The following is a 24,847-nucleotide window of genomic DNA, read 5'->3' on the forward strand; positions in this document are numbered from 1 at the left end:
ACAGGCAAACAGGTAGTTGCAAGCTTTTTTGAGTGTCCATCCATGGGTAGGGCTTTATCCAACCACATTCCAAGGGGGGTTTTTATGGGGGAGGAAGGGACAGGAAGCTTCCCCAAACACTCTGGCCAGCTAATCGCAGGTTAGGGGTCTGGACTGTTCCCTAGAATCTTTAACTCATTTTTTTCCCAGTTCAGTTTTAGGCACCATTTTGCCATCCACCTGGTGACTCTTTCTAGGTAGGGGGCTAACTGATTTTGTCCTGACCTCTTGCCCTGGGCAAATGATAGAACCAGTTGTTTATCATCAGCACAGGAGACTAGTGATAATCCCATATAATCCATATTCCTGCACAATTTCTGTCAAAGGGCACATGTACACATTAAAGAGTGTAGGGCTAAAGGCCGAGCCCTTGAGACCCCATACTTCACCGGCATGACATCTGAGAAACATGAGTTTTCACAGATTTGAAAGGTTGAGTACCTCAAAAAGGAGGTGAACCATTTCAGTATGTTATCTAGAACTACTCTTTCTCTGAGTCTGACTCGAAGTATTGCATGGTCAACTGAATCAAACGTGGCACTTAAATCCAGCAGGATGATCGCAGCAGCACCTCCGTGACCTAGAATGGATTTTAACTGCTCTGTAACAGCTAGGAGGGCTGTGTCATACTTTGCTGGGCATGAAAACACATTTGAGTAGCATGCAGGCAGTGATTTTCTTCAGGAAACCTCAAGAGAGTTTGATTGGTGTGCTTTTCAAGGATCTTACCAATAGCGGGTAGCAGGGAAATTGGTTGGTTGTTCCTTGGAGAGGTAGGATCTAAATGAGCTTTTTTTTGCAGAGGCCTGTTTACTGCATGTTTCTATTTCTTTAGAACAAGAGTAACAGCTTGAGTAATTCAACTAAAGTCTGAAGTATAACTTGCAGTTTTTTTGACAGAATAGGCGACGGAGCGGTGGAGCGGGGTCTAGAGGGGAGCCATATTTCACCTTGCTGATCAATGTAAGTGCACCATCCTCAGTGATGCAGGGGAAGGAGGACAATCCTGTTGAGGAGTGCATAGACATGGGCATAACTTGCTGTTTTGTGGGTCTAGCAAGATTAAGTAGTAACAACTCATAAACGTCTGTGAATTTCTTCTGAAAGAATGCTGCTAGCTCATTGCAATGAGCTACAGAGGGGGATGGAAGGGAACTACCACTTTTAGAAGAAATTAGGAATTTAACAATCTTAAACAGTTCCATTGGATGCCTGGCCGATTTTATCTTCATTATAGGTTGCTTGAGCCTTTTTAATTTCTCCATGATAGTGCCTGATAGCTATTCTATAAGCTATTTTTAAATGATCTTCATATGATCTACTCCACTTCCTCTTTAATTTCTTACAGCTTTTCTTCAGAGAGGCAAGATGAGCATTGAACCATGGGGCAGTTTTTGCTTTTGATCCCTGCTTTATTTTGGTGACTGGGGTGCTACTATCAAGATCTTGTATCACCCACTCCTCCCACTGTCGATAGGCAGTATCTGGATTGTCCCCTAGCATAGGTATTGACGTGGCAAGGGCTGCCATCTATTCCTTAATCTGAAGTTCAGACCATCTTCGGTCTATTCTCAATGAGAACCTGGTCACAGCTGTGGCCATAAAATTCTCAAGTCTAAAAGGAATGAGATAAAGTTCTGTCCAGAGCAAAGGGAAAGGCTTTTTTTGCCTGGATCTTTAGGTCATTACAAAAAAATGACCATTTGTTAAGAGTGGGGCCACCTACTTTTTGTTTAAATAGAATAGCCTTCACATCCTACATTAGCCTACTGGTTGATGGGTTGTTAACCTCATCTATATGTATGTTGAAGTCTCCCAAAATGGTAGTGTTGGGTTTTTCAATGGTCAAACACGTCAATGAGCCCGGGAAGGCCTCAATAAACTTAGAACGAGATCCAGGAGGTCTGTATAGTAGAACCCGTGGAAAGGTACATGTAAAGGATAGAGATATAGTTAACTGAAAGTTTTCACAATCAGGAATAGGCAGGGGATTAACAATGTATCTGTACTTGTCTTTTAGGACAATTGCGCTATCCCACCTTCTCTGTTTACTCAATCTAGTCTACATATATGATAGCCCGTCGGTAGGGCCACCATGATCTCTGGACCAGCACTTTCATGGAGCCAGGTTTCCGTAAAGGAATAAAACATACAGCTGTTCATCCTCTATCATCAAACTTATCTCAGTTTTATGACATGGTAGGGACCTACAATTAACTAGGAACATCTTCCATAGTTCCCTTTCCTTGTGGGATCTGGATAATGCTGCACTGGAGCTGTCTCGTGTCTCCAGGGAATAGCTGCAGACTGTGCAGTGCTGTTCACTGTTTTCCAGTTTGGGGGCGGGGGAGCACACACTATTAGGTGGCAGTCTAAATGACATAAGTTGCTGTAAAGAGTAGCTTACCTGATTGGTGGGCGTCAGGACATAGTTTCTGGCCCCTGGTCCCATTCGCCGAAGACAGGCACAGGCGGGCTTGCCTTTGGCACACCAGCGGCACGCTCACTGCATGCCGCTGTGCACAGGCACCCCAGCCGCCATTGAATATTGAGGGCAGCTAACGACTAGAGCCCCAACCTTCCCGGCAACGCTATGGTTAGTACAAGTAAAACAAAACTCTGTGGTTTTCCTGATCCTCCCTCCTTTGATAAAAAAAAGTCTGTTTCCCATGACAAAAAGTAAAACCAATAAAAAGCTTTAAAACACAGTGACAAAAACACTTTTAAAAACTGTGGTAAAAGCAAATTTCAAGTGCTGCAGCATAAACTCACCTGCGTGCCCACGCCCCAACTGCCATTAAATATTGAGTACAGCTAACCTCTAGAGAGCCAATCTTTATGGTGACTCTATGGTTAGTACAAGTTTAGGCTAGGGATATTGGCACTTAATACATTCACTGTAAGATGGAGCAAGGAGGTTTACAAATCGAGCTTTTGTAATTTCTGCCCTGAGCAACCAGAGGCACTCGCCACACTTTATGTTTTTTTGTCCCAGATATTCGGCGTCCAGGAAGAAGTGGATTATCCCTCTATGTAGACTAATGGGGATAAGGAAACATAACATATCCTTGCGAATTCTTGCAAGTGACACAAGTGATAAGGTAGTTTTTGCAGTCGCAAGGTATCTACAAAGCGCATGGGCCATAAGGACCAGAGAAAATGCTGCTAATTGATTGGTATAGCCATAACCACTTTAGGCAAAAGAAGACTACTATGTGCAATCAAGACAGGAAGGCTTAGCTTTTAAAAAAGAAATTCTGATGTTAGTCTTGTATTATTGTTATAATCCTATGTATCAACAATTCATTTTAGATTAAATTACTTTAGGCAGAAACAGACCACTACGTGGAACTAAGATAAGATAGGCTCACAGGATTTTAAAATTTGATATCCGTCCTGCATTGTTTTTATAATTGAGTTTTAACAATTCAACCCAGTAGAAATGTTAGCGCTTTTTAATGTATTTTGTGGAACCCTTTTTCTTTCATCTATTTATAACTTTACTGTATGATTATGGTTTGCTGTTTATTGGATACTTTTATGGCTTTTAGCCGAAATAAAGTTATTTATTGATTTGATTAATAATACAAGTAAAACAAAACTCTATGGTTTTCTCGCTCCTCCCTCCTTTGCTAAAAGTCAGTTTCTCTTGACAAAAATAAAACACTAAAAAGCTTTAAAACACAATGAAAGAAGCACTTTTAAAATTTGTGCACAAGTGGTGCAGCGCAATCTCACCTGCGCACCCCAGCCGCCATAAAATACTGAGAGCAGCTAACCACTAGAGTGCCAACCTTCACGATTATTCTATGGTTAGTATAAGTAAAACAAAACTCTATGGTTTTCCCGCTCCTGCCCCCTTCATTAAAAGTTGGATTCCCTTGACAAAAAGTAAAACCACTAAAGAGCTTTAAAACACGGTGACAGAAACACTTTTAAAAATTGTGGTAAAAGCAAAGCTCAATCTGTGCAGCGCAATCTCACCTGCATGCCCGTTCCTCAGCCACCATTAAATGTTGAGAGCAGCTAACCACTAGAGCGCCAACCTTCCAGGAGACTCTATGGTTAGTACAGTTAAACAAGTAAAACAAAATTCTATGGTTTTCTCGCTCCTCCCTCCTTCGTTAAGAGTAAGCTTCTCTTGACAAAAAGTATAACCACTATAAAGCTTTGAAAGACTGTGAAAGAAACAGGTTTAAAAATTGTGGTAAAAGCAAAGCCCAAGCGATGCAGTGCAATCTCACCTCCTATCTTGAACTTGTCTGGGCAGAAGAAGAAGTTCGGAGGGAGGAGACTGAGGTGAATGCCTCTGTTTTTTTCTGCCTATGAAATAAAAGGAGTAGCAACCAGTACCAATCTCTGATGTTGGCACCTTCTCTATTGCTCCCTTGGCCAAGAAAGCCTGAACTTCTCAGCGGAGTATGGGCAAGTGGCGCTATGGAAATTGTTGTGGTGTGAGTTATATGTCTAGGGGATAACAGAGGATGGTATGGCATATCCTTGTTGCATGATCCGGAGCACTCATTGATCCAATGTGGTGCTCCTCCATCAGAAAGGTGAAAGCTAATGTGATCTCCTACAGGGCATTTCTGAGCCACCAAGGGTAATTTAAAGAGATTTTGTGGCAGCTCTGGGGCAAGGGTTTGGGGCTTGTGTCATTCATTGCACCTGGGGGTCTGAATGCTGGTGGTGTGTTACTTAGTCTCTTCCTCAAAAGTTGTAGGCGCCCTGTTGTTGTTGAGGAACATATTGTATTAGTCTCTACTGGTAGTCCTTTCCGAAGCTTCAAAAGGGGTGATACTTTTGGGAGAACTCCTGAACTGATGGAACTGAGTCCTGAGAGCAGTAAGCTGCCTTTCTTCCTCTAAACAGTTCAAGTGTGGAGTGTGTTTTTGCTCTGAACAGCCTAGAGCCATCAAAGGGCATGTCCATAAGGGACTACTGAACATCTGATGAAAAGCCTGTGGAGTGAATCCAGGCATGGGCCTGATTTTATAGAATATTTTGCTGCATCAAGTCTTTATATGATCAGTTGTTGTAAGGTTGGACGGATATTGTCGGGGACAGCTGGCAAGACACCCGCCACTTTGTTCCATTGTGCATGCGAATATCTGACAAGGAGGCATGATGCTTTTACAGACCCATAGGCAAGACTGTCTGAGGCGAACATTTGTTTAGCAAATGTCTCCATCCTCTTGGATTCCCTGACAAGGGGAGCAGTAAAGAATGCATTGGGGTTTAAGCAACTAGTGGATGCTTGGACCTCTAGGCTCTGTGTCTCAAGGAGCAGGCCTGCCAATAAAATGGAGGGCAAGATCCTGGCTTTGCTCATCAGAATATCAATCAAGGTCTTGTTAAATGGGAAGAGAGGTACATTAGTCTTGACTTCTTGAGAAGGTATGGTAGGGTCAAAAATCTCTGCCGCCCTCCGCATGAGAGTTAAAAAGTAGGCTGGTAGGCCCGGCATCCTGGAAGTAGTATCCCCTAACTTTTTGCCTTCAGACCTCCTGTTGTTGCTCGCTTCGCTTTTGCTGGACTTAGGATTCTGCACGTTACCACTGCTAACCAGTGCTAATGTGCCTGTGCTATTTTCCTAAAACATCGTTACCATTGGGTTATCCCCATTTTGAATATTAAATTTACCTAGTAGTGCCACTATATGTGCCCAGGGCCTTTAAAGTAAAGTTTACTAATGATTGTGCCATCCACTCAAGTAGCCCTTTAAACTTGTCTCAGGCCTGCCACTGTAGAGCCTGTGTGTGCAGTTTTAAACTGTAATATCGACCTGGTGAAGCCAACCTTTTGCCAGGCCCAAACCTTCCTTTCTAATACATATAAGTCACTCCTGAGGTAGGGCCTAGACAGCCCCAAGGGCAGGATGCAGTGCAGTTAAAAAGTTGGACATGTTCTTTTAGTTTTACATGTCCTGGTGGGGAAAAACTCTTAGATTCGCTTTTCACCGATGCAAGGCCCATCCCTCCCATACGTTAACATTGTGATTACATTATTACATTTTATAAGTATACTTCACAATATGGAGAGATAGACTTTTCGAGTTTGGTGTCTCTGCAGTCACAATTTAAAATCACAGCTTATGGTGAAGTCTGATTTTAAATTGCAATGACAAAAATGCCACATTTGTAAAGTTGCCATTTTCTTGCCTTAGCCATTTGGTGCATACTGAATGTCTCTGGTTACATGTCTGGGGTCAGGGACAGCTGGGCTTTGTGTATTCCCCCTAAACAGCCACACACAAAGGGAGCTTAGGTGTGACTGGATGAGCCATCGGTGTCCTGATGGGCCACCTTTGGCAGGATGGGAAAGAGGAGCTGGACACAGCCTCACATACACCGAATAGGCGGTGTCCTTTCCACACACAAATGGCTGCATAGCCCCAGTGATGAGTCTGAAGCCAGGCAAGGCATCTGTGCACTTCAACGGCATGTCTCTGAAGTTTCCCCACTTCAAAGGTACCACTGGGTATAAGATTTGGAACTCAGACACCACCAACTCAGTATACTTCTGTACCTGTGGATCCTCTACCAGGAAGAAGGACTGCTCTGCTGCTGAACACCTGCGACTCTACTGGACTGCTGTTTGCTGGACTCCTGCTTTGCTAGCTAATCTGTGCCTGCTGCCCCCTTGCCTGGGAGTGAGAAGGACTGGACCTGAATTTCTCCAATCAAGAACCCAGAGTAACTTGCAGGGCTAGTAGTTGGTCTCCGGATCTGAAGTCTTAAGGACATAATAGATTTCCCACCACCCCACTCCTGCACCTGGACTCTGCCATCTGTGGGTCTGTCCTGCTAAATGGTGCCATTCTAGTCCTTGATCCCAGGAAGTGGGCCTAAGGTACTTGCTCCAGCAGGACTGACGCATCCTCTGCTGTGGGAACAAAACTGATGCATTGCTGCTGTTGGGTGGAGAAAATCAATGCATCACCCCTACGGCGTGGTTCAGAAGCAGTGCACTAAGACTCGTATCGCCGCTATATCTTGCATCTTGAAACCAGTGCATCGCCTTCAGAACCAGTATTGCAGCGCTTTCTCGGAGCAGGGTCCTCACATCCCTGTTGACAGCAGCCTTGACGGTGATGCCGAAACACTGCATTGCAGCCTCTTTACTCATCGAAACTGATGCATTCCCTGGACTGCCCAACACATCCACGCCACCGGCCTTTGCATCGCAAGCCTTGGTGCCTGGGTCCTCGATGTTGACGCATTGGGAACTAGCACTGCAGCCTCACCGCATCTCGGGACCGATGCGTTGCCGCTGCTGCGTAAACAAAGTTGATGCATCCCCTCTACTGTGTGGTTCCAAACTGATGCATCGCTTTGCAACCCAGGTTTCAGCTCCTTTGGTTCAGCAGGCCAATTGGGTCCTTGTAGCCTCGCTTCATCCTGGTGGGCCCGAACTTTTGATTTTGTCGCAGTCCAGTGTTGCACAAATAATTTACACACTGCCTTCAAGTTAAGCCTGGCTGCTCTGTGCCAAACTACCAAAGGGTGAGAAAAGGTTAGTTTGGGGTTTGCTTGTACCTTGCCCTAACAAGAATTGTGGTTGCTGCTTGACCAGGGCTCACACCTTAGTCAACTAACAACCCAATTTCTCACAGAGGTGGATTCCTCAGCAGTCATGGCTGCATTTGCTGAGGAGAAACCAATATTTTGAGAGCCATGCACAGCACTGGCCTCCTGGAAGTCATCAAAAAGATTGACATCAATATATTGGTCATCATTGACCCCACCTTCGTCCTCAACATCATACTGTGGGGCATAGGTGTCTGATTCTGGGTGGGCATACTGTTGAATTCTGGGCAGCACAGCGTGGCTCTGAGTCTGGCAAAACTATTTGGATCTGCTTCAACATGCTCACTGAATCTATTTACTTATTCAGAAGTTAATTACTCCAAATATATCCCGTATAAGACTCATCTATGGTTCATTTCAGTCCAATCTCCGTACGGGTCGTGTCTGCTTGCCGATTCACGCGTCAAGTCACTCCAGATCAAGGATCCTTGATATAGATAGATGAGTTGTATACGGGATATATTTGGAGTAATTAACTTCTGAATAAGTAAATAGATTCAGTCGGTTGGCAAATTGAAATTCTGGGAAGAAGAAGGTGGCCAGAAGATTTTGTTTTAGAAGATAGGGGGCTCCCATCAGTCAGTCCTGAAGAAGGCCCGTTGTGGAGCGTTGATGTGGCCCAGGAGAGAAAGGGGTCGAAACATCGACGTGAATGTTTCAGCCTGGATTGGTCATTGCTTAGGCTAGCAAGGAAGGACTCAATAAGGAAATTTATATTTCCAAAAACAACTCGAGATTAACTCAATGCAGTGAAAGATTAACCAACCGGCTGCCTTTTTTTTTTTTATATAGTTTTTTTTATATATAGCTTTTTGGATTCGTGGGATATTGATTATACTCTTTCTTTTCTGTTAAACCACAAGCACTTTTTATTTTGGCACTTCTCTGTCCTTCCGTCTTTTGTTTGTGATAGGGTTTCCTACTAATGATTATATAAATAGGATTTTATTGTCTATACGTGTTTGAATAAAAGTTTATTCTTAACTTATCTTGTACCTATGCTGCCTATAATGTCTGTAAATAATTTTTGTTCTCCTCTGGGGGCACTGTAGTCCTTGATATTCAGTTTCCACCCAGCCCCTTCGGGTTTATGGGTAACCCTCTGTGGTTTATATGATGACCAGCTATGCCAGCAGTCTTCCTGAGCGATCACCTTCTGCATGCAACATGATAAGGTGAAGCCTGTAATCATGCCATCCGGATTGTGTTTTCACCTCCCTATACTGCTGACTGAGTCCCCGGAGACACTCAACCCCTATTGTGCGATTATCCACTTCCCTCTACATAGGGCGCAGCTCCCTTTCTATCCAAATCAGTTTGTTCTGCAGTGTGCAGAGACCCCTCCCCACCACACACGTTGCAGCCATCCAGTGACCACCCGCAGAACTACTTTGTGCGCATCCTACTTCACAGCCCTGGATGGGGGGGACTCCTTGTTGAGGACGAAATACTGAGTGACGCACTTCGATAGATCACCCTTATATAGGGAATCAAGCAGCGCTACTGCCTGTGGATGCCAGGTAGGTGCCAGGTGGGAATTCTCATGCATGTCCTGTCCCATTGAAGCACTATCTGTAACGGCCAATGGACTGATAAAGTAAGGGCTAAATATTCCGATTGGGTAATCCGCAACTCCAGTCGATCACTGCAGAGAATTAAACCCTATCTTGTCTGGACGTCCTGAACCAAGGAATAAAACGAATATTCGCATTCTACGGGATGTCCCATGCGCCACACATCATGTAATCGTCATTGGGTCACCCAGTCAGGGAAGTGTTGCGTTGTTCTAATGCACGTCGCATTGCGCAGAGGAGGAAGTGAACGGCTCAGTCCACGTCCAGTACATAATTGAAGTCCACAACCCAAAGGCCTGGTGCATGGGGATCCCGGAATACAGCAGGAGTTTCAGTGTATCAAATAAGTCAGATTAATGGGAGTTAGAGAGAGAGAGAGATATTGAAAGAGAGAGAGACACACTAAACTCATTACTGATAGGTTTCACTCCCTCTAAATGTTGTGGTAGGACCAAAGTTTTTTTGAGGGGTAGTGTAGTTTTCTGTATTTTGTGGATACTATGATAAAAGTAGCAATATGAAAAGGAAACTTAATATTCGCCTCCAAGTTTCTGAAAATAGTAAGATCAGGACCCTTTTTCATCATTCAAGCTAGAAAAATCTGCATTTCTGTATCACAGAGCCAAATGTAGTCTACAGAAGACATACAGTTTAACTACTCACCCTACAATACTATCATTCAACATGCTTGAGTAGTTTTTTTAAAACAAGTAAACCGACTTTTATTTTCTGATATCTGATGTATATGTTTTGTCATTTTAAATGTTTGAAAGCTTAGGGCTAAACCCCACCAACACAATATCTTAACTGAAAGTGAAATGCATTCTGACGTTTTAAAAATGTTCACATCTGCTGCCTGTTGTTTGTTTGCACGTCAACACACGCTGTGTGTCCCACAGGGAGCCTTAAGACTACCTGTACAGTTTCAATTTGCCCTTCTCAGAAAAAACATAGCATTAACACAATCGACAACATGAGTTAAACGAGCTAAATTATCAGAACGAAATCCATGAAATTCAAAAAAAGGTTTCTAATTATACACCATAGGCAGACATTTAGTGCTGTGGTCTAGGAGGGAAGCCATAACAGAATGGTCCTTTAGTACACTCTGGTGGACAGTCGTAAAAAAGCACCACATTTATGCTATGGATATAATTTTGATGATATGTTTTTGTTCTCTGACTCGGCAGTTATGGTGGGCTGCACTTACAAACGATAAACTTTTTTTGATGTGTGCATATATGCGTTTACATACACAGTTTACTCACTATAAGAGTGACTGCATGTCTTCAAATCATAAATATTTGTTCACTTCATTCGGTGCCTTCGACCACAAAACTTTAAAACTACGTGAGAACATCCTTCGCACGGATGTTAGATTTTTCTAACGGTTTATTTAACTTTCCCAAATACAAAGCTTGGTTGATTGTTAAACACAGATATGATTATATGTCAACCGTGCAAAAGCCACGGTACAATACAACATTATTTGCTTTAGTCTATTTAGGAGATTCAGAAATAACAGCTGTTTTCAGGCTAAGGTGTGTTCTGAGCCACTCAGGACCACTTTGGCGGCTGCACATCACCCCAGATGTACACCTTTCACATCATGTGGCCAGGCGTGACCAGAAGCTATATGACAAATGGGTGGAGGCTGCACGAGGTCTACTCACTCATACCCAGTAAACGTGTGACACTTCATTCCAGGCATGCTGATTAGGCCCGCGCTGGCACGTGGCCGTGGACCCCAGCACGGGTCTCAACAATGGTGACGAGGGTGACCACCTGTGCGTCTGAATGAGTAGTGTGCCAATACGGCCCACCCCTCCCCACAGGTCTGCATCCGACCCAGAGGGAATCCGCTTGCCCAGCCGGCCCACCTCTGCTGTTGCGCAGCTTGGCTCCAACGCCCAACTGCAGGCTACCACACCTCAAGGAGCTCCATACCCACCACGCTCTGCTCCAGATAGACTTCTTCACCTCCCTCACCCGCTAGCCTAGTTCCAGTACCGCTCCCAGCTTGCGGCCTCCCTAAGCCGCATCCAGACATCCGACAAATCAAGTCCGCGTATGCAGTGCGAGGACAGGCCCCACCCCTGATTACCATTGGACTGCGAAGTGGGTGATTTCCAAGGACCCTGGTGGCCTGGAGATCAGCGATTCATCCTGCACGCCTTGTGCTCCTGGTGTGCATAACGAGTGATGCTCCACATAGCCTAGGACCACGGTAGGCATGGCATTTGCTCGTTCACCCTCATCCACTGTCCTGAACACGTGGGAGGAGGGGAAGGCTCCCTCATCAGTATTTTTGATAGTGAGTGCACGCAAGGCCCACTTGCGAAAGAAACAGAGCCACACCAGGGGAAGGGTAATATCTAAACACACTCTCCACCTGCCAAGCAAAAATATAAAGAGACCACTATATAGGCAAAAGAAGTGACTTTACACACCACATAAGCATGGCAGACAACCAGGTTACGGAACAGCAACCGGGACTAGTTTTCTTCTGATCATCCCCCAGGAGGGGTACTACAGCCTCTGGGAACATGGCGTCACACTCCACAAAGAAAAATTCTAATTTTTCCAAACGTCTATTGAGAAAAACCACAACTGAAGTTCGCAGTTTCCTCGGAATAGCCACCTACTGTGGCAGATTTATACGAAAACTGGCCACCATTGCAGAACCTCTGAGAGCCTTAACCAAAGCTGACACATCCTGGTCGAGGAGCAAAAAGGAAAAGGAGGCAGTCCAGACAATAAAGACAGCCCTGCTAAGCAAAACCACAATGGCATACTATGATCCGAAAAAGAGGAAAGAACTATTGGTTGACGCAAGCCCGGTAGGCCTTGGCACCGTGCTCACCCAGGAGGTGGAACCAGAGAGATGGGTGCCGCTAGCATTTGCGAGCAAACCACTTACACCAACAGAGAGGAGGTATGCCCAGATAGGAAGGGAAGCTCTTGTGATCGAATGGGCTTCTGGACATTTCCACCTCTACCTCAGCGGGAGTCCATTCTGAGTGGTCAAACACCACCAGCCACTCGTCCCACTTTTCAGAGGCACCACACCTCACCCCCCGCCGAAAATCGAACACTGGCCCACCTGATTAGAGCACTACCGCATGGAGGTGATCTATCGCCCGGGGGAGCAAGAACCATGCAGACTACTTGTTGTGCCATCCGGCACCACATGAGAATGCGGACAATGCCAGCATTCTGGTTGTTTATTAGAACATTGTGGGAAGCTGCAACAGCACACTCTGGAATCAGGTGACCTGCTGCTGGTGTTGGAACTACATTTTCACAGAATATTAGATGTTATTCTCATATGGCTGAGGAAGATTGTGTGAACTTATACAAGATGTGCTCTCTTTTTAGCTTCTAGAACACCTTCATTAATCTCCATGAGAAAACTATGAGAGAAAACAGTTTTCTTGCTAACATGGCACATCCGATCTCAAAAGAGGGTTGGCACTTATCACAGGATACAATAACTCTGGAAAAAACACACTTCCTAAATTTAGTATGATACCACGAATAAATCATTAAATTGTGACTAAAATCTGTAATCACCTTATATAAGTGCTCCTTTTTGAGACTCTCGAGACCTAGCATTTACTACAATGCTTTTCAATGGTGACCACGGCCCATTGTAATGGCTCAGTACTGTAATGGCTGCCACAACATGTTGTCCATGTTTTGGCCAGCCACCCAAGGGATGGTCCTTTTGGGATGAGAGAGGCTCACTGTGCCCTCTTATATTTTTTAATTCATATTTATTACACAGGGACCATGTCCCCAATTCCTGTAATGACTGCCACCACATATTGTTGTGGTCAGATAATCATGATTGCAAGCCCTCTTTAAAGTGGCCAATTAGAGGATATCTGGACACCAACAGTCCAGATATCACTACCTTCTTATCCACTTCATGACCAACCTAACCACATCTCTTAAAACATACATATCGAAATGGCTGAATGGATTTACATCAAATAACAAAAAGCACACTTTCTGCGTAAAGTTCTAACTTTTGCCAGATTTGGTATAATTCAGTTTAGCCATCTTTTGTACCAGGTCCCCAATTTTCCTATGGAAATTAACAAGAGAAATCAATGTTTTGGGACACCCTCTTTTTCTTGCAGTACTTAGATTCAAAGATCAAAGTTAGGAAATGCCATAAAACAAGTTATTTTGCCAAAATAGCAGTCCTGCTTACGCTGATATAGCAGGTGCTAACAGCGCCCTTGCAGGAGGGACAAACAGACCACAATTGTGTATGATCAATACCCGAGGACATTGCTCATGCTAAGGAGGGATGATAACTAAGTACAAAAGGGAAAGTGGAGTTACAACCTTTTCAAAGATCACCCTGCTTACCCAGAAGTGTTGAGGTGCATTGTGTGATGTGTTTCACTTCTCCACTACCCAAACTGGGGCTTGATAATTAACTCTCCTGTGCAGGGAGGTTGGCTAGGAATGGACCCAGGGTAAATATAGGTTTCTATTGAACCCCGTATTTTTTTCTTGTGTTGGTGTACATTATTACAGTTATGATTAGAACATCCAGTCAATTTCAGATAGATATATAATAGCATCGACAAACACTGTAGCTTTAACCCCTTGAAATGTGCTGGGGGTGATAGCTGTAGGCAGCATAATAATAAAGTAACTTCACCACATGGGGAGACAATGTTAACAAAGCCCAGTCACTTAGGAGAAGCCTTTATAGCTCCCACCTTCCACCAACACAACACACCCTTCACGGACAAACTATTAATTGTTCATTATATACTGAAATAGTATAGTCATATAAAAGTACCACTTTATGTCACTAAACACCTTATATTGATCATTGCAGTGTTTCATTATATATACTTATCAACAAGTACCTAGATATCACACAAAATTCCTGTTTTTTTAAAAGTATTTCAGTCTATGATATCAAGAAAACAATGCAAAAAGTAATCTCGCATAGAGATAGAGTTCAATATTTACCTCTATTACGCATATCTGTGGTTCTCTTGTATCATTGTCCACAGGAACCTTTGCTTGTTTTATCACCCATTCTTGAATGGCATCCGTAATGTGTGGCACAACTAAAAAAGTACAAATATTATTCGTATTTTTGTGTCATTTTTTCCACTGGTCTTTAGTACAAACAAAATAAGAAACAACAGAACATACAAAATCCATACCACCAGAGAAAGTGCTCATCAGATCCTGAAACATATCATTTTTATCGTTTTGTCATTTGTATTGCACTGGGTAAACAAGGGTAACTACATACACTAAGTGAGAAACCAGCAGCATTAATATAACAACCAAGGTCTACGAGGAAAGAACAGAGATAAGTGGTAAAGGAGGAGTGACAGTGTGGAAATGAGAAGCAATTCCAAAAGTATGTATAATGGGACTTGTTGCAATAAAAATATAAATTCCCATGGATTAACAGCAGGCAATGGAGAAATTTGTAATAGCCAGTAATGATGCATTCCCATAGAGGTTTTCGAAAGAAAAAATATGCACTGCATTGAAAACAACATCACTGTGGTGGTTGGGCTGATATGAAGAGGTTTACAATGGCTGAGCCAGTTTGTGATCTGCCAAAAGAAACCAGGTGGTTTTCTCAGTGAGGTGGGCGGACCTGAAGTTTAGCAGGCAAGTGAACTGTGGATTTATAGATATTCACCAACTGTGTCATACTCTAAATTACCCCCCAAGTGCCTTACCCAGGAACTCATGGAAAGGAGGTTAGACCTAGGCCCAGTTTCATCAAAGTGATGCATTGCTCTTGCGTCCCGCAAGGTAACACAAGGGCAACGCAACACTAAAGTCAGATTACCAATCCATGAAAGGCCTCCTCGCATGGCCCTGTGGTGATTGTTAAATCTGGACTAACACAAGATAGCACAAGTCACTTACTTGCATTGCTCTGCCCCAGGTTGGCGTTTGAGAGGAGCATGGGTGTTCCACACATCCACCTATGGATTTTGACACATTCCCAGATTTACCATGAGTGGTAAACCTGAGAATGCGTTGAAATGCTAAGGCTTCCCAGGGGAGGCGTAACAAGAAAAAAAAATCTTTATTTTTCTCTTCCTATGTATGCCTCAGAGGAAAATGCCTCAGAGGATAGTGTTTTTTGCAGGAAGGTGTTCCTTCGTGCACCAGCGAAGGAGAGGGCAGGAATGTGCCACATCTTCAGAGATATGGTACATTCCTGCCCTCTCCCTTTCACTCAGCGCAGCAAGGTGTCATGCAGGAGTTGCACTGCATGAAAAAAAGTTAAATACGGCCCTTCGTTTGGATTTTAAGAAACAGAACAAACACATGACACAAAAGACAGTGAAGCATTATAACCCAAGACACTTAACTCCGAAAGTCTATACGGATTCACGGGCGGGTGTTCTAGAAAAAATAATTAAGAAAGCTCAAACTGCTATTTTGTTCCATAAATTGATTGAGAAATTTAAAGGCACTAGGCAAAAGAAAGAATCCCACCAAGTATGAGGTTAGTAATAGTAACATTAAAGTTAAAACACATCAAAGGCCAGGTGAACTGTAAGTCATAAGGACCACTGTCAGCTATTAATGTTGATATTAAGATTCTGAAGACAGCGATTACAGGTAGCAATATCAATGTATGATCTGATGTGGGAGTTCAGCTGACCGTTTTGGCCAATTTAGATGCTCAGAAAGCCTTTGACCTGAGCTCGTGAACTTACTTACTGTAACTCCTTAAACACTTAAAATCTCACACACTTATAAACTTCATGGGTTACTAATTTAAATACTGGTTCTATAGAAAGGTACGGATGACTGTGTTAGCCTTTGTCTTCTACATCTAGAAAGCTGCAAGAGGGTGTCCAGTTTAGCCCACTACTATTTGTGCTGGTAATGAAGAAGCTAAATACCAAGGCAATGGAATCATACTAACTTGTATCAAGTCTTTCATCTTTTAGAATGCCAATGTACTACTTTACTTAGGTGAGCCAGATAAAAACCTTCTCCAACAGTTAGATTTGGGGTGGTTTTGGGATTAAGTACCGGGCTAATAGTGGGGTGAAACATGTTAGAGCTCAGCACTGACAGTAACAAGCAAGCATTGCAAAGCAAATAGGTCTCACTATCATTGTGCATAATAATGCTTGTCTGCAGAGAATTTGTATAACAAGTGAAAGGAACAGCAAACCCGTATTATAACATCTCAAATCTGAATACGGATTTCAATATTTTAATTTTTTATACAAGCATGGTTTATTTTGCAAATTTCAAGCAGGAAATTCTGAAGAAAGCTGAAAACGCCTCTTGCACATGGTTCAGTCTAAAAATAACAAGAAAGGGTAGCTGCAGGTATTTAAAAGAAAATAACAGATTGCGGGGAATTTGTCAGGATTTAACAGAAACAAATTGCCATTCACATCCAAATGATTAGCAACTGGACCAAATGATCCAGCCATTTGGTGACAGCAAGAGTCCAGGGAGCATATTTCTAGGTGTTAGAAACTGGGCTTCTGGTTGGCAGAGGTATACACCCTGTCAAAGCAGGAACCACAATCCTAATCAGGGTAAGTCAGATATACACATAAAGGTAACCTGTGCTCACCTTCTAGTAACTTGGCACAGAGCAATCACGCTTAACTCAACACTTCAAACAGTAAAACAGTGACAATACCACAACAAAATAACTCACATTAGGTTAGAAACAAAGATCTTAATTTATTGGACAAAACAAGACCAAAATGAGAAACATCCAATAAACAGAAGTCGAGATATACATTTTTAAATATTAAATGTAAAATTGTGGTTAGAAGCAATAAGTGCTTAAGTGGAATATCTGGTTGCGTTGGACCGGGACAAAGGCAAGAGTTAAGGCCGCCCGCGATGAAGCGCAGGCCGCCTACAGGACACACGCAGGACTCCCCGAGCAACAGTATCTTAATCCTTGTTCCAGCACAAGGTGTGTAGATGATCCCCATGCAGTTGGGGTGTTGTGCCGGGATTCTCCATGCAACGGGAGCGATGTGTTGGGTCCAAGTGTGATGTGCTGGTTCCGAGTGGGGTGGTTCAGAATGTGATGCGCCGGGTTAGTCTGCGCTGCCGGGCGAAGCGTCAACTATCTCCATGCAGTGGTGACGATGCGTTGGTTCCAAAGCAGTGGTTTCACTTAATTGCAAGGGCCCTGAACTGGGTTGGCACCTCTTGGCAGGGCAAGACTTACGGTAAGAAAAATCTAGGTGCTGTTTGTAGACAGAAGGGAAGTCTTTTGATGTCCCTGAGAGTTCAGAACAGAAGGCAAGCAGCAAGCCCTTGGAGTCACTTTGGTTCAAGGATAGTGAGATGAGGGTCTAGTCCTTCTCACTCCCAGACAAGAGTGCAGTAGGTCAGCTTAGCAAAACAGGCATCCAGCAGAGAAGCAGCACAGAAGAGTGGCTGTCCTTGTAGCAGCATAGCAGTCCTTCTTCCTGGCAGAGTATCCACAGGCCCAGAAGTGTACTAAAGTTCTGGTGTCATGGGTCCAGTACTTATACCCAGTGGTGCTTTGAAGACCCTCAAGGAAGGGTCTTTAAAGTGCACTGAGGCCCTTCCTTCCTGCCCTGGCTCCAGACTGACTGCAGGGGGATACGCAGCACTTTGTGAGCAGCAGGACACTGCCCTTTCAGGTGTGTCAGCCCCTTCCACCCATTCTGCCCTGGATGGACCATCAGGATGTTAAGGGCTTAACAGTCACAACTAAGCTCCCTTTGTGTGTGGCTGTATAGAAGGAATGCAAAAGCCAAGCTTTCATCCCCACTCCAGATGTGTATTGGAGACAGACAGTAGGCACCAAATGCCTAAAGTAAGAAAATGCCAACTTTTTAAACTGTCTTTACTTGGAATTTTCAGAACTGCAGTTTAGAATCTAACTTCACCATAAGTTGTGATTTTAAATTCTGAGCCCTGAGAAAACAAACTTGACAAATGTATCTCTTCCATATTGGGAATTACACTTATAAGATGTAATAAGGTAATCCCAATGTTATTTTATGGGAGAGATAGGGCTTCCAGTAGTGGAAAACAAATTTGGGTGTTTTTTTTACTATTAGGTCATGTAAAATTTAAAAGTACATGTCCTCCCTTTTTAAATGTGTCACTCTCTGCTTGGTGGGTCACACAAAGTTTACCTTAGAGGTGACTTAGATTTGGGCCTGGAATTTACTTGCCCGGTCGACAGGGCAGTTCTTAAATTTCTTTATTACAGATTAATTCAAATCCATAAAAACACACAATAGCAGTAGGTCGATGGACATAAACACAACTTAAATTTCTGATTAATACCACACAAATAAAATCTAAATTCATGCTGACAAATATTTTAAAACATTTAAACGTGTAATCACAACATGCTATGTTAAATTTGTATCCACACTGGACCAGAATACATTTATTTGATAGCCAGCCTAAAGCAAAATGAGTTAGACTCTTAAAACATTATTAAATATAATAAAAATAAAACCCCAAGATTAAATCGTGTGCAGGATACAGGAAGTTAATCAATCCTCACATCTTTAATAGCACTAATGTTTTTTCCTAAGTCTAAGTGCTCCTGCCAAAAAACATAGCCACACTGAAGCAAATTGTAGACGATTGCAGCATTTGCAAATATATCAAGTCGGGCTTTGACTGCCAAAACTTTTCCCCCCGCAAAAGGGGTAGTATGTAGTACTGTCTCGGGGTACGGTAAGAACCAGAGAAAATGATAAAGTGCATTGTATCCTGAGTTGAGAAATTATCACAAGAGCAGGGACTCTGATTATCCATATTATGATATCCCTGGAGTTCTGTTAAAAACCAGGGCAAAAGGGTAATTCTAAAACACGTTAATAAAAAGTGGTGATGAGGAGAATTTACTACTCAGAAATAGGGCTCCATACTTATATCTGTTTTCAGGAGTATATACAACTGTAAATTCTTCTGCCTCTGTAGGAAGTTGGCTCTGTATGCACTATTTCAAAGTAAGGAATAGTATGCACAGAGTCCAAGGGTTCCCCTTAGAGGTAAGATAGTGGCAAAAAGAGATAATACTAATGCTCTATTTTGTGGTAGTGTGGTCGAGCAGTAGGCTTATCAAAGGAGTAGTGTTAAGCATTTGTTGTACATACACAAGCAATAAATGAGGAACACAGACTCAGAGACAATTCCAGGCCAATAGGTTTTTGTATAGAAAAATATATTTTCTTAGTTTATTTTAAGAACCACAGGTTCAAATTTTACATGTAATACTTTGAATGAAAGGTATTGCAGGTAAGTACTTTAGGAACTTTGAATAATCACAATAGCATATATACTTTTCAAATAAAACACATATAGCTATTTTAAAACTAGACACTGCAATTTTCAACAGTTCCTGGGGGAGGTAAGTATTTGTTAGTTTTTGTAGGTAAGTAAACCACCTACGGGGTTCAAGTTTGGGTCCAAAGTAGCCCACCGTTGGGGGTTCAGAGCAACCCCAAAGTTACCACACCAGCAGCTCAGGGCCGGTCAGGTGAAGAGTTCAAAGTGGTGCCCAAAACGCATAGGCTTCAATGGAGAAGGGGGTGCCCCGGTTCCAGTCTGCCAGCAGGTAAGTACCCGCGTCTTCGGAGGGCAGACCAGGGGGGTTTTGTAGGGCACCGGGGGGGACACAAGTTAGCACAGAAAGTACACCCTCAGCAGCACGGGGGCGGCCGGGTGCAGTGTGAAAACACGCGTGGAGTTTGTCGTTGAAATCAATGGGAGAACGAGGGATCTCTTCAGCGATGCAGGCAGGCAAGGGGGGGGGCTCCTCGGGGTAGCCACCACCTGGGCAAGGGAGAGGGCCTCCTGGGGGGTCACTCCTGCACTGGAGTTCCGATCTTTCAGGTCCTGGGGGCTGCGGGTGCAGAGTCTTTTCCAGGCGTCGGGATCTGGGAGTCAGGCAGTCGCGGTCAGGGGGAGCCTCGGGATTCCCTCTGCAGGCGTCGCTGTGGGGGCTCAGGGGGGACAACTCTGGGTACTCACGGTCTCGCAGTCGCGGGGGAGTCCTCCCTGAAGTGTTGTTTCTCCACAAGTCGAGCCGGGGGCGTCGGGTGCAGAGTGGTAAGTCTCACGCTTCCGGCGGGAAACGCAGTTGTCTTGAAGATGCTTCTTTGAAACAATGTTGCAGTCTTGGGTGAACAGAGCCGCTGTCCTCGGGAGTTTCTTGGTCCTTCTAGAGCAGGGCAGTCCTCTGAGGATTCATAGGTCGCTGGTCCTGGGGAAAGCGTCGCTGGAGCAGTGTCTTTAGAAGTGGGGAGACAGGCCGGTAGAGCTGGGGCCAAAGAAGTTGGTGTCTCCGTCTTCTCTGCAGGGTTTTTCAGCTCAGCAGTCCTCTTCTTCTTAGGTTGCAGGAATCTGAGTTCCTAGGTTCAGGGGAGCCCCTAAATACAGAATTTAGGGGTGTGTTTAGGTCAGGGAGGGCAGTAGCCAATGGCTACTAGCCCTGAGGGTGGCTACACCCTCTTTGTGCCTCCTCCCAAGGGGAGGGGGTCACATTCCTATCCCTATTGGGGGGATCCTCCATCTGCAAGATGGAGGATTCCTAAAAGTCAGAGTCACTTCAGCTCAGGTTGCCTTAGGGGCTGCCCTGACTGGTCAGTGACTCCTCCTTGTTTTTCTCATTATCTCCTCCGGCCTTGCCGCCAAAAGTGGGCCCGTGGCCGGAGGGGGCGGGCAACTCAACTACCTGGAATGCCCTGTGGTGCTGTAACAAAGGGGGTGAACCTTTGAGGCTCACCGCCAGGTGTTACAGCTCCTGCAAGGGGGAGGTGATAAGCATCTCCACCCAGTGCAGGCTTTGTTACTAGCCACAGAGTGACAAAGGCACTCTCCCCATGTGGCCAGCAACATGTCTCGAGTGTGGCAGGCTGCTAAAACCAGTCAGCCTACACAGGTAGTTGGTTAAGGTATCAGGGGGTACCTCTAAGGTGCCCTCTGGGGTGTATGTTACAATAAAATGTACACTGGCATCAGTGTGCATTTATTGTGCTGAGAAGTTTGATACCAAACTTCCCAGTTTTCAGTGTAGCCATTATGGTGCTGTGGAGTTCGTGTTTGACAGACTCCCAGACCATATACTCTTATGGCTACCCTGCACTTACAATGTCTAAGGTTTGGCTTAGACACTGTAGGGCACAGTGCTCATGCACTGGTGCCCTCACCTATGGTATAGTGCACCCTGCCTTAGGGCTGTAAGGCCTGCTAGAGGGGTGACTTATCTATACTGCATAGGCAGTGTGAGGTTGGCATGGCACCCTGAGGGGAGTGCCATGTCGACTTACGCGTTTTTTCCTCACCAGCACACACAAGCTGGCAAGCAGTGTGTCTGTGCTGAGTGAGGGGTCCCCAGGGTGGCATAAGATATGCTGCAGCCCTTAGAGACCTTCCCTGGCATCAGGGTCCTTGGTACCAGGGGTACTAGTTACAAGGGACTTACCTGGATGCCAGGGTGTGCCAATTGTGAAAACAAAAGTACAGGTTAGGGAAAGAACACTGGTGCTGGGGCCTGGTTAGCAGGCTTCAGCACACTTTCAAATCAAAACTTAGCATCAGCAAAGGCAAAAAGTCAGGGGGTAACCATGCCAAGGAGGCATTTCCTTACACCCTCTCTCTCACTTTTGGCTCTTACCATAAATTGCTTTTTGACCCAAAATACATTGTTTTCTTAATTTGCTCAGATGCCTCAAAAAATGCTGAACAACCCAACCTCTCCAGGGAATCTTTAATTTAATGCAACCAAGAGATACTGAGACCCTTGTGAAGGGCAAGACAATCTCTAATATTAGCCTGGTTCAGTTCCAATTCGAGTTTGACCAGACTTTGAACCAACTGACTACAGGAGAAAAGGGCAACTTGTCTGAGATGTAATCCAGGCCCAGTTCTTCATATACTGCAAAGATGGGAGCCAAGTGCGCGAGACACAACAGACTTCTTACAAAGACATTCTACACTCTCTGTATCTTTCTACTATTCTTGTAACTCCATAACCCACTTCCGTAGTTCATTATTGCCAGGCATTTAGCTGTATAATCTTTCATCATTGCCTGCATCGGTTTAGCCCCCAGCCTTCCTGCAAAGACAAAAAGTGAGGCCACTGCCCTGGCCAGTACATTTCTCTTCATTCTTCTCTGTGGGGCCCAAGATCCTTTCTCATCAAAGGTACACCCTAGATATGGGAAAGTGGTGACCCTTGTACCGCTTGCCCACCCCCATAAATTTTCTTTTGACATTTTAATTGCGAATCACCATGGTATAAGACTTGGAGTAGTTTATAGCCATGTCAAGGAAAGACATAAAATCAATGCAAGAGTCAAAGAGCCTTTGGAGCCCCCCCACGGTCCTGGCTAACAGGACAGTTGCTGTCCGCATACACAAAGGCCGGTATAATCCGCGCTTCCACCCGGGGGATATCCTTGGTAGCAGTATATAGAACAGGCACAAGTTATTGATATATAAAGTAAACAGCAATGGAACCAGGATGCTGCTCTGACTCACCCCTTTGTGGATGTTTATCGGTAATGACAGGGACCCTTCATGGTTGTATCCAACTACTGCTGTCAGGTCCTGGTGGAGGTCATGCAAAAAACTAACAATGCTACTATCCAGACCTATGTCAGTTAACATAGCCCATAGCTTGGCCCTGATAACTTGCTCGAAGGCCGATGACAAGTCCATAAATGCTAGGTGTAACCACTCACTTTTGGCCACTGCGTATTTGCCCACAAACAAGTGCAGGTTCAGACACTGGTCAAGAGTACTCCTCCCCTGCCTGAACCCGCACTGTAAACAAGAGATCACATCCCTTTGTTCAAGTCTGTTAGCCTGGCCAAAATCACCATGCCCAAGATCTTAGCAGACCAATCTATAAGCAATATCAGCCTGTAACATTTTGGGTCTGACCTGACTCCTTTTTTGAACACGGGAATGATGACTGAACGTCACCAAGTAGGGAGAGGGCCTTTCCTCCAAGCTGCATTAAATACACAGGTTAAAACCTTTATCTAAAGCCGGGTGTCATAACAGAGTAAATCAGCGGGTACCCCGTTGGGCCCAGGGACCTTGTTCTTAGACATAGCTCCAATGGAGGCCTCAATCTCTTCCTCCGTAAAGTAAACGGACACCTCTGCCCTGGACATATTCCATGATACAGGGGGCATTTTATTACCATAAATTCCCAAGAAATGCTTTACCCACCCGTCTGCTGGAATGGTGCAATCTATAACCCTGAAAAAAAGGGCCAATAAAATCTCCCAAAATGTGGCGCTATTGTTTAAGTTGAGGGGATTCGCCATATCCTCCCAGGCTTGTTTCCTGATCGTTTTTTTACAAGCCTGGGTAACTAGCTTGTACCCCTGTCTTCTTACAATCTGAATTCTATCTCTGGCAACCTCCTTTAAAGCCATTTTCAGGTTAAGGAGAGCTCTAGCGCAATTAGAGTTGAACCATCTCTCCCCTATGGGTTGACCATGGCTCCCATTAACCCTAAAATTGCTATTGATATGTATGCAGATTCTACAAAAAACATTCAAAAGCAATCCATCTTTCCCTGAGACATTCAGGCACTGATCTGAGTCACATATATTATACAGATCATTTAGAAAGAGGTCATGGGGATCATCATTCCATTTTAATCTATGGCCCTGATCATGTGGGATAATTTCTTTATTAGAAGGGCCTCTCTCTCTACAGATCCAACCTTTAGAGTTCCCCAGTCCATCAACAAGGCCAGAAGATTATGATCACTAAAAGCAAACCACTGTACTTCAAATCTATGAACAAACTGAGCAAAAAAGGCTGTAACAAATATATATTATCAATAGTCGTGGTTGCCCCTCTTCCTTTAAAGGTTGGGACAGTAGACATGTCCATGCTCTCTATAGTATGTACCTCATTAAAATCTGCCAAGACATCATCCAAAGAAACTGCTCTATACTGAATGCATTAAATGGTTACCCCAGATCAAAGTCAGCATCTGTGATACAGTCAATTCCATAGAAGTTGACGGGACAAAGATGCAAATTAAAATCACCCAAGAGGATGACAGAATAAGGAGCTTTATACTTCCCTTCAAAAGATTGTAGAGCTGAACGTAATGCGCCTAAGTGTTCCGTGGGAAATTCCCGCTCATGTGAGTTATAAAAATGTAACAACAGGATACTCGAAAGACCCTCGAAATCTAGTTTAACTGCCAACAGGTGTCTAGAGTCTAGCATGATCTGAGATGAGGTACACCTTATGCCCAATGTTAGAAATGGGGTCTTTGGTTGGCAGTCTGGTTACCCCCTGTCCAAGCAAGGACCCTCACTCTAGACAGGGTAATAGAGAATCACCCTCAGCTAACCCCTGCTTACCCCCTTGGTAGCTTGGCACGAGCAGTAGGCTTAACTTCAGAGTGCTAGGTGTAAAGTATTTGTACCAACACACACAGTAACTTAATGAAAACTCTACAAAATGAAACAACACAGATTTAGAAAAATAGAGAATATTTAAACAAAACAAGGCCACAACGACAAAAAATCCACAATATACAAGTCAAATTATCAATTAAAAAGCAAAAAGAGTCTTCATGTAGTTTTAAACACACACTAACACTGTAAGCATGAAAAT

At 44.1% G+C, this 24,847-nt stretch overlaps 1 protein-coding gene across 3 annotated transcripts in view; it reads right to left on the reverse strand.

The window, feature by feature from the left end:
• Positions 1-24,847, reverse strand: part of CTPS2 (CTP synthase 2) — a 1,490,982-nt gene that overhangs the window by 1,196,527 nt on the left and 269,608 nt on the right. For all 3 annotated transcript variants that reach the window (XM_069205035.1, XM_069205036.1, XM_069205034.1), the window contains one exon: positions 14,201-14,301. In XM_069205035.1, coding sequence (XP_069061136.1) covers positions 14,201-14,301 — 101 coding nt within the window. The remainder of the gene's footprint in view (positions 1-14,200; positions 14,302-24,847) is intronic.

Source organism: Pleurodeles waltl, chromosome 8 (genome assembly GCF_031143425.1).
Source record: "Pleurodeles waltl isolate 20211129_DDA chromosome 8, aPleWal1.hap1.20221129, whole genome shotgun sequence".
Taxonomy (NCBI): Eukaryota; Metazoa; Chordata; class Amphibia; order Caudata; family Salamandridae; genus Pleurodeles; species Pleurodeles waltl.